Below are 10,679 nucleotides of genomic sequence, written 5' to 3'. Positions count from 1 at the left end.
AGCAAAGAATCTGTGGCCTGCAGTACAGTCAATACTCAATGCTTGAACGAACACTTCATGCCAACATGGCGGCCAGTCAACATGCCTTGTGCTGTGCTCTCCTTTTTATAGTCATTCTGGTTGTTTCCAGCTCACAAGATTGTTCATTCTCTATACCACCTGATGGAGTTCTGGTTGCTGATCACTTTGATCTCAGTTCTCATGGATCTACTGATAGAAAGTGTCAGTTTTGCAGGGTTTTTCATGCCGATCTTCAAGAATCTCAACCAGGATTTGATGCCATGTACACCATGCTGTCTTCCACACTTGAACAACCCCATTGTCCACCATGGTCTTTGAGTCAAACAAAGCCAGTGTGGCTGTGGCCTGTGTTTCTGGCTGAGTGCAACACAATGAAATGAAGTGTTGTAGTTAGTAAACTCAAGCATTCTAGGAACAGCACTCCTTATTATGCCCGGTCATACTAAACAGCGTCAACACAGCGTCAACACACTCCAAAGCGTCAACACAGCGTCAACACAGCGTCAACACATCCAAAATGCATTAAAATTGACAAAAGCAGTATGTAACCCATACAGTATGGACAGAAACAAGATTTGTGCTTAAAATCAATAGGTTAAACGTCTGAAAATCGCGATTTTTAGTTCAAGAAAATTGGCTCTCCGTGCCGCTCCGAAATCGGCTACCGAACACCCGCCATGTTGCCTCAATGGCAGCGCGGACCATACCATTATTCTAAAGGGTGATAGCGTTGTACAATAAACCAACAGAGAGGGACGCGGCCGGGGTCGCCAGTGTTAAAAATATCTGCAAAGACTAACAATTTAATGCTGTGTTTACGCTGCAATTGCCTTTGTTGTTTAATTTTCTTTACTTGTTCGTTGGTATTTACATTATTGTATAATATTGCAAGGCGCCCTCTGTTGTTTATGACAAGATAATGTCATTACCTACACACCCCTACTTGAAATGGTGTAGTCCAAGCTTTGTGCAAAGTCAAGATGGCGGACAACGGCCGTGCAAGTTAAGGTCATTTTTTTCGCGTGAAAATACGATATTTTTAACAACGAAATGGAAACTCAATCCAATGGAAATTCTCCTTTATTGTATGTTTCACAATTATATGCCCTTTTTGTCAATTCAGAATGTGTTTTGGATGTGTTGACGGTGTGTTGACGCTTCTGTCATGTGTTGACGCTGTGTTGACGCTGTGTTGACGCTGTTTAGTGCGACCCATTATGCCAACACCACAGCATGCTTCAACATCATACTAGCCGGTGACATTGAAGTCAACCCAGGGCCAGAATCTTCAGGGCCATCAATTCCTACAGAGAAACCCACTGGTGATACCTGCCTTCAAGTTTATCTACAGAATGTGAGAAGTTTGAAGAATAAACTCGATGTCCTGCACAGCTCACTGGTTGCTCACCTTCAGCCAGGCGGTATGTTCAATTTCTTCGCTCTAACTGAAACTTGGCTTACCGATGCTGTGTTAGATGCTGAGATTAACATCCCAAACTACACCGTGTTCCGGAATGACAGAAGTAACCGACGTGGTGGTGGTGTACTCCTAGGTTGCCACAATGCCTTTGAATGCCGTAGAAGATCAGACCTTGAACATGACGATCTTGAACTGTTATGGGTAGAGGTTCGGCTTTCCAATCGTAGCAAGATGTTATTTGGTGTGTTCTATAGACCTCCTGACAGTGGTGTTCAACCACTAGAGAATCTTGCTGACACATTGACCAATGCTTCACGTCACTTCAACACCATCTATATTGCTGGTGACTTCAACTTACCCTCACTACAGTGGGACTCGGACAGTGGACTTGCAGTATCAAGTGGTTCCATCATCGATGACGTGTTCGTTGATGCAGTCATGGCTGCTCACAGCCTGCAGCAAGTGAATTTTTCCACAACGAGAGGTGACAACATCCTCGACCTTGTCCTCTGCTCTGCCCAGCAGCAAGTCTCCTGTGAAACTGGTGACGACATATTTGCTTCTGACCATAATTCTGTGAGAATTAGCATTCAAGTAACTGCTAAAACCAAGCCATATGATGCAAGTCGTCCAATCTTCAACTATCGCAAAGCTGACTTATGCGACCTCCAGAGAACAATTGAATGCATCCCCTGGTGTCTTTTAGAAGCCACCGACGATTGTGATGAAGCTACCTCACTTTTCTATGACTTCATCGAAGCGGCTGTGATTGATGTTGTACCAGTTGTCCGTCCACGGCGTCCATCTCCTCCATGGTTTGATGGTGAAGTTCGCCATGCCCTGAAAGCCAAGGAGCGTACATTTCGCAGGAAGAAGAAGAGTCCAACTCCTGCCAATTTAGAACTCTTTAAAGAAGCTCGATCTAACTTCAAGCAAATTGTGAGGGGCAAATATGCCAATTATTTATCCTCTGTAGCTGCAGACATTGGTAAAAATCCAAAGCGTTTTTGGAGTTTTATCAAGACTCGATCTTGCTCCCGTCAACACGCCTTGCCTTCAGTTCTCCGCAATGAAACGTCAGGATTTGAAGCAGCAGATTCAGCTGGTAAGGCAGCTCTCCTGATGGATTGTTTCCAGTCTGTCTATGTGCCAGCATCCTCTGATGAATCCGACGCCACCATGCCTGTGCTTCAATCTTCGAACTTGGATGCTATGCCAGCCATTAGCATCACCAAATCTGATGTCATCTCCAAGTTGTCTGATATTGATGTCTCCAAAGCCATTGGACCAGACAATTTATCAGGCTTTGTGCTTAAATCTTGTGCCAATGTACTTGGTGGTCCCTTAACATATTTGTTTAATAGGGCTACCCTGGAGGGTTGCTTTCCCTCTCGTTGGAAAGCTGCTAATATTGTTCCTATCCATAAATCTGGCAAAAAACACAATGTTGCTAACTACAGACCCATTTCCTTGCTCCCTCAGGTATCCAAGGTTTTTGAAAAGATCTTAAGTGAGCATATCATGTGTCACGTCCAACCAGCCATCTCCGAGCAGCAGCATGGTTTCATCTCTGGCAGAGATTGCTCCACCAATCTAACATCATTATTGCAGGAGGCTTACCATGCTGTTGAACGGAGGGAGCAGTTGGATGTTATCTACACTGATTTCTCTAAGGCCTTTGATCGTGTCAACCATGATTTTCTCTTGTATAAACTCTCATCCTACAATGTTCATCCAGGTATTCTTCTATTGCTACGTAGCTACCTTTCTGGAAGAAAACATAGAGTTATTGTTGACGGGCATTGTTCTAACTGGAATACCGTGCCCTCTGGTGTTCCCCAAGGCTCTATTTTAGGGCCTATTCTATTCACGTTATTCGTTAATGATATCACTCAGTGCTTAAGCAATAAGTGTTTACTTTTTGCTGATGACTTGAAGGTTTTCCGCAGGATTGGTTGTCCTGAGGATGCATTCTCATTACAGGGTGACTTAGACAGAATCATGTCTTGGTCTTCAACTTGGAAGCTATCCCTCAACATCAATAAATGTTGTGTTTTATCCCTGTCACTTAAGAAGAAACCCATCATTGTCACTTACACTCTAGGGGATAACATGCTTAATAGAGTCCCTGTGCAGAAGGATCTTGGAATTGTTATTGACAACAGGCTGACCTTTGTTCCCCACATTGATTCAGTTATCAAAAAGGCTAATCGCATGTGTGGTTTAGTTTGGCGTAACTTCCGCTCACTGAAGAATGAGCATGTTTTGCGTACCATGTATTGTTCACTTATCAGGCCCCATCTAGAGTATTGTACAGTAGTGTTTAACTCCATATCTGCTTATCAGGCTCACAGGATTGAAAGAGTCCAACAACGCTTTCTTAAGTTCATGTACAAGAATCTCAACAATAACAATGATGTTAATAACCTGGATTATCCTGATTTATGCGACCTGTATAGACTCCCTACCCTGAAGCACAGAAGAGATGTCAATGATTGTATGTTTCTATATAAACATTTCCATAACTGTTATAATATTACAGATGCCAACCCATACAAGTTACATGCTCCAGCACGACGGACAAGGCATGCACATGAACACCTCTTCCATGTCCCATGGAGTCGCGTTGAAGTGACAAAGCGTGGATTTGTTTCTAGGATCTCTACCACCTACAATGGGCTCCATGGGAAATGCGATGTGTTCGGTGCGCCGTCCCTTCATTCTTTCCGTAGACAGGTGTCCCGTGCTCTTTCAAATACAAGTGGTTAATGTATGAATGTTTTACTTTTTTAATGCATTGTTGCTTTCATTTTTAACTCACTTGAATGAATTGTCATCGATTACTTCAAATATATGTATTACCATCCGGTTTTTTGCAACTCCTTTTAATATTTTTACTGTCATCACTTCTCTCCAAATTTATTTTCTTTCATGTGATTTGTTTTTATTATTTTTATTTCTGTAACAAAATTTTTGCTATCTTGTTTTTTCTTAGATAGTGTATTTTTTTCTTACTTTTTTGTTCTGCTTTCTTTTGTTCAGTTTTGTTCTGTTCGGCTTGGTTTGGATTTTTGTTTTTTGTTTTGTTTTGTTCTGTCTTGCTCTGTTTGTTTTTTTTGTTTTACTTTGTTTTCCTTGTCTTGTCTTTTTTTTTTTTTTTTTTTTTAGTTACGTTTGTTGTTTTGTTTTACTCTCCTTTTTTCTCTTCTTTTTGTCATTTTGTTTTGTTAGTTTTGTTGTTGTGTTTGTGTTTGTCTCAAGTATATGTGCGTTGTGTCTTCTGTTTTTTTGTTTTTGGTTTTTTTTATCCATTACTTTTTAGCATTTTATATATATATGCATATCCAATGAAATCGTCTCCTATCACAATTCACAATGCTCTTTTCATCCCTATATACATATAATTTGTTTTTAGTTTGTTTTTATAACATAAATATATATTTTTTATAATGATTCTTTTTGATCATATTTGTGTATATATATATATATACATGTACATGTATATATTTTTTTATTTTTTTTTTTTTATTTTTTTATTTAATAATTGTATAATATTTTTTAACCAGTCCTGTAATTGGCGGTTTGTTCTGCTGTTGGATATGGATAATAAATAAATAAATAAATAAACATGCTATAAATATATTGGCCAAGCCTGATCCCCGGGCACTGGTTTGGGTGTGGCATTCCTTACATCAGAGTGGCTGGGGACACTTGCTTATAGCTTGGCGGGCGGCATATGTATTTAGTTTTGCTACCCAAGCCGGATTGTACTTAGCTAGTTCTTTTTTTTGAGTAATTTGTACCCGCCGTCCGTCGATCACCTCGACATGTTATGCAAGTGTATCATTTGGTCCTGGGCTCATGTCCTAGCATTCATGGGCGTCGCCAGGATTTTTTCTAGAGGGGAGCAAAAACAGATTTTTCCTCAAAAATTCCTGTATTTCCCAACATATTCTCGATTTTAAGTTTTAGAGGGGGGCATGGACATTTTGCCCCCCCCCCATCCATTAAATTTACATCAATATGACTTCGCGCCTCTTTTTCTTTCCTTTTTTTAAATTTCTTTTCCGCCCCCCCCCTCTCGCGAAGCCATGCTAGCTTTCCATTTTTACTATGGGCGTGGCACTATAAATTGGTTTTATAATGCAACTATATTTTTGCGGCTGAATATATCTGGGGCTTGCGCAACCAAATTGTGTTTGCCAACAGAATTAATTATATCATTTATTTTCCTGAGACAAAAAGTCCTTGTCTCGTGTTTGTTTATTTCGGTTTGTGTTAATTCAGTGGCGGGCGTGGCCTCGGGGGGGGGGGGGGGGCTTACGAATTCTTATATCTTTTGAAATTATGGTATCAATTTAATTAATAGTACGCCCATATTTATAGCTCCGCGCCCTTCCATCGGAAAATCTGTAATTTCACAGGCAAAGGTGACAATACTCAGCTTGTTTGCAGTTTGCAGTATTTTTTTAATAAAAAAAAGCTTTGGATTAAAATCATTGCATATCAATAAGAGCATAATAAAAGTACATTACAAATCACAGTCTTTGCATGAGAATTAGCCTCCCTTACGGAAAGATTCCCATATCTGGACATCACTTTTCACCCTGAGCACAAACCCTATGAGACTGGTCTAAATATTTCTAAGTGTTTTCTCAGTAAATACTTCAATATTTTCCCTGATAATTTTGACTTTTTAGGACATATTATCACTCTCTGATAGCTGATAGGTCATTGAAGGGAAAAATCAGTGATGGCCAGATAATTATGGGAATCTTTCCATGCCGACTTCTACCCCGTATGATATCTATTACTTTGCTATATTGTCCTTGACCTTGCGAGTATAATATCGTGTCTAAGATAGTGAATATAACTAGTCTAAACAGATATAAGGATGTTAGGTGTCTGTGAAATATAACTAGTCTAAACAGATACAAGGATGTTAGGTGCCTGTGAAATATAACTAGTCTAAACAGATATAAGGATGTTAGGTGTCTGTGAAATATAACTAGTCTAAACAGATACAAGGATGTTAGGTGTCATTGAAATATAACTAGTCTAAACAGATATAAGGATGAAAGGTGCCTGTGAAATATAACTAGTCTAAACAGATATAAGGATTTTAGGTGTCTGTGAAATTTAACTAGTCTAAACAGATATAAGGATGTTAGGTGTCTGTGAAATATAACTAGTCTAAACAGATATAAGGATGTTAGGTGTCTGTGAAATATAACTAGTCTAAACAGATATAAGGATGTTAGGTGTCTGTGAAATATAACTAGTCTAAACAGATATAAGGATGCTGTGAGATTTAACTAAACAGACTGGATGTTACCTGGATGTCTCGCCATACGCCTAACTAATTACATGTAACCACTAATCAAACGAATTCAGGTGGTGCTACTGTTTACAAAATAGTAACGCTGTTGGTTAGTGGTTGGCCTCATGTTTGGCGCAAACGTGGTGAAAATAAACTGCCCAGTTAAAATTGCCATTTTTTTTCCTGCAATTGTAGAAAAAAAACGACGACGTAAATTTAAGCAAAATTAAAATAAGCCAATCTCTATATGTAATAGGAGTCAAACACGATCATTTTTGCCAATACAATGTACGAACAATAACAGATACAACGTATATAAAGCAAGAAAGGTCGGTCATATTTGGAAATGAATATAAAATTAACTATACCTTGGAGATACGTATGTTTCTGTAAAAAAAATGAAATGGAAAAAATGAAGAGAAAAAAATAGTCGAGATTTCAAAGGTAACAGTCGAGATTTCACAGTAACGAACAAGCAACTGCTCTGATAGTTCCTGATTAAAACACATACAAAAGCTGGGATCTTCTGCCCTCTTTGTACTTACTCTACAGCATATTAGTTTTTAAATCACTTCCGTTTTATTTAGCATATACATGCTGTATCTTTTTTCATGTGGTAAAAGCTACATGTGACCATTGAACGAAATGGCGTTTAGAGTGCGCACCCTTCTCCGTTGACCAATTCCTGCTTCAGCTCCGTAAGTTTTGCATGAATCCTTTGCCATTTTTTACTCTTGTTCACTTGCAGAATGGTGGGGTACTCATAGAAGAATGTCCTGTCGTCGATAACGTACTTGTAACTATAAGACGTAAAAAATATGGAAAACACATACTGTAATACGAATAGACTTGCAACGGCATATTTTTGGTATTGTGTGAGTCGTAGCTTGAAGCGCAGAAAAAAACAATAGGACTAGGTCTGCTGGAAACCATTCCCTTATCCTATTTGCACAAGTGCCATCGAGTCGGCTATGTCTTAAACTGTGCGCGCAGTGGACTTTTGGGGGTTAAACTAAAGGAGACTGTTGTCAGCTTAAAATGTTAAAAGATCAATAGCAGGGCGCCGCCATTAAATTCGGAGAGAGCACGGTGCTGTAAAGATTTATTATGCAAGGAAAGACTTTCCGCAGACCGATATTATGTTCCAAGTGCAGAAGCACGGTAGAATAACCACAATTGAATGCTAATAGTTATTCGAGGTAACTTTTTACATTATTAAGTTCAATGCGAACGTGGCTTAAGATTGCATTTAAAAAAAACTATATTTACAATGTTGCTGAAATTTAGGGAGTCCGGTATAAATAACTCAATGTACTTTTTTGTGCGAGAGAGAGGAGGGGAAAGATGATGCCTTATGAAATAAATTATTTGTTTAGGCCAATCACATTGAGGTTGTAAGGCCAACAGGTGGTAGGACTACTTACATATCCTGTCCCACGTCATCCTTCGTTGGTAAACCACCGCTGCCGATTACAAGGTACTTCGTCATCTGAAGGTCTGGAGTGTCGCAGCTTTTGCTCTTAGCGAAAACCCGTGTCGCATCTTTTACCACATGATCCAGCCCTGATAATGTGACATAGATTGAAAGCATTGTTATCAAAGGGATATAGGATTATTTGCACACCCCCCCCCCTCAAAAAAGTAACCGTTACATTATTATTATATATAAAAAGCCAATAAAACACCAAATCTTACCAACCAAAGTGAACTGATGTGAACTCAGTTTTTTGCATAATTTTATATTCATGTTATTTGCGTTTTCATATTTTAAGTCTTATTTTGATGAAAGATTGTACACTGGTACTGAACACCCTGTGAAATTATTTAGTCTGGCTTGCTGTCATTTTGATGAAATCAAGAAATGTATGGGTGATTTCCAAGGATCTGTCAATTGACTTATTTTTTGAATAAATAGTGGGTTTTTTTTTATTGAGAAAACGTGTTTCGTGATCAAAAGGTGGTGCCTGGTTTTCTGTTTTTCACGGTTCCATGGTTTGCCAAATGATTTAACGAGATCGCGTACTGATACGCGATTTCAAAAAACTTGTTGAACATATTTCATTTGAACTTAGTGTTGATAATTGCTATATGTTTTTAACATTTTCTTTAATTTGGGCCATGATCATTCGGATTCACCCTGCATAAGTGCATGGTAAAGCGCCAGCCGTGTGCGCTTGTCAATAAATCGACTATATTTTTCAGTACAGAAACCTATAATTTTGGCACAAATCTAGTTCTGTACGCACAATCACACCTCTTTTACTTTTTAAGTGCATTTTAACCAAATCAGGACCGGGCGGAGGGAGGGGGGGGGGGGCAGGCAGGCAATGTGGCTCCCCATCAACATCTTAGCTCTGGACCGCTTTGACCGATTGACATGAAATTTTGTGACTTTTCCTAACTGTTATCGGGGGTTAATAATTTTGGTACCGGCATACCGAAATAAATTCTGTAGAATTTCCAAGGTTGCCATGGCAACCGTTTTAAAACCGCTAGTCATCGTAACTTTAAAAAAATGTGTATATAGAATTGACATATATGGATCTTGTGAGTCAAATCCATAGTGTCTTTGCCTGAACCTATCACCCCACTTAAGACAGAAAACTATAATGCTCACTTGACCAACCACAATGAATGCTGGCAGTCAATGCAAGTCCACGTTCACGTTTTCTGTAAACGTCTTGGTGCCAAACAACGACTAGTCTAATCACATACTCCCGTATTTGGATTAACCCAATTGTTATCAGTGTGATCGATTGAACGGAAGTTCAATTATAACATTTTTAACTTCATAATAGTCATCAATTTGTAACATTTTAGTATGCTGTAATGATTGTGATGCTTTTGAAATACCCACTTATTGCCCTTAGTTGGATGGGCCCAGTCAAGGCACAAATTAACTGAATAAAAGTAGGATGTACGTTACATACGTGGGAGACGGTGCCCGGATGTGCTGTATTCTCGTAAAATCTCGCAGCTGTTTGAGGCCAACTTGTTAATAATGACCACCATTAGCTCGAGTCATTATCAGGGTCCATGCAGACTTCAACCGGTCTTAAATATGGTGTTTAAAACCGGCCAAGCACACATTTATTCCCTTATTATTGCATATGTGACTGGTTCTCTGCCGGGTTGTTTCATTCAGCACGTGAACTCGTGTCAATTAGAAACTAGTTTCTACCTACATGTTTATAAAATTTCACGCTTTGCAAAGGGCCTCTCAATTGAGTTAGTTATAGATAATTTATAGCCAATTAATACTATAATAATACTGCAAGTGACACTTGCGCAATCCCCCTAGCACTTTATAAAGCTAGTGTTCCTAACCAAGACGGACAATTTCTATTGTTATAGCAATAGTGACCTTGACCTTTGACCTGTCAGCCCCAAAATCAATAGGTTTGATAAGACTACCAAGAGCAACCCACGAACCAAATTTGTAAGTTCCTACGTAAAGTATTTCTCTAGCATTCCTGCTGACAATATTTCTATTGTTTTAGCAAAAGTGACCCTGACCATGACCTGTCGGCCCCAAAAGCGATAGGCTTAAGGCTAATCACCCCAATACTGGAATTTGTATCCTTGTGGAGACATTCCTTTGTTCTCGTGTACTAAAGTTTTCGAGTTTGAAAGTGTAGTTTAAAAATGCTCTTATTTTAACCGGAATTAATTTCCTTGGCTGAAGTTTGGACTTAATATCCCTTTTCTAAAACTCTTCCATTCGCAAAAACATGGCCTGGAAATTCCTAGTTTTGAGTAAAATCCATATATCTATTTCGTGAAAACCTTGTAGAGACGTATTCATCTATAGAAATTGCCCTGTAGAGACGCATACAATTTTTTGTTCCCTTTTGTACACACGTCTCCAGAGGGTACAGTGTATCAGGTCCGGCTTGCAGCTAGGGGGATAAAAAAGCA

The 10,679-nt window shown here is 39.1% G+C and overlaps 2 protein-coding genes across 3 annotated transcripts in view; one reads left to right on the top strand and one right to left on the bottom strand.

Annotated features, from left to right (window-relative positions):
- Nucleotides 1-65: 65 nt before the first annotated feature.
- Nucleotides 66-3,746, top strand: LOC119720913. The gene is made up of 4 exons (XM_038190780.1): nucleotides 66-222; nucleotides 1,254-2,770; nucleotides 2,924-3,179; nucleotides 3,736-3,746. Exons 1-4 carry the CDS (start codon nucleotides 66-68, stop codon nucleotides 3,744-3,746), a joined length of 1,941 nt encoding a protein of 646 aa, XP_038046708.1.
- Nucleotides 3,747-5,889: 2,143 nt separating this feature from the next.
- The window catches only part of LOC119721049 (complement C3-like), a 61,157-nt gene continuing 56,367 nt past the window's right edge, over nucleotides 5,890-10,679 (bottom strand). For both annotated transcript variants that reach the window (XM_038190920.1, XM_038190922.1), the window contains exons 38-39: nucleotides 8,186-8,324; nucleotides 5,890-7,561 (exon numbers count right to left, since the gene is read on the bottom strand). In XM_038190920.1, the coding sequence (XP_038046848.1) occupies nucleotides 7,414-7,561; nucleotides 8,186-8,324 (287 nt within the window). In that variant the 3' untranslated portion in view covers nucleotides 5,890-7,413. The remainder of the gene's footprint in view (nucleotides 7,562-8,185; nucleotides 8,325-10,679) is intronic.

This window comes from Patiria miniata, unplaced genomic scaffold, assembly GCF_015706575.1.
Source record: "Patiria miniata isolate m_02_andy unplaced genomic scaffold, ASM1570657v1 HiC_scaffold_9, whole genome shotgun sequence".
In the NCBI taxonomy this organism is placed as follows: Eukaryota; Metazoa; Echinodermata; class Asteroidea; order Valvatida; family Asterinidae; genus Patiria; species Patiria miniata.
The sequence above is the reverse complement of the archived record's forward strand: the minus strand, read 5'-3'. Positions and strand labels throughout refer to the sequence as shown.

Bases quoted from the DNA above. Each gene is read 5' to 3' on its own strand.
- LOC119720913 (XM_038190780.1), top strand. From the start codon at position 66: ATGGCGGCCAGTCAACATGCCTTGTGCTGTGCTCTCCTTTTTATAGTC. The intron at 223-1,253 runs GTCAGTTTTGCA...CCAACACCACAG, and splicing joins TGGATCTACTGATAGAAAGT to CATGCTTCAACATCATACTA. The intron at 2,771-2,923 runs GTACTTGGTGGT...TTGCTCCCTCAG, and splicing joins TGCTTAAATCTTGTGCCAAT to GTATCCAAGGTTTTTGAAAA.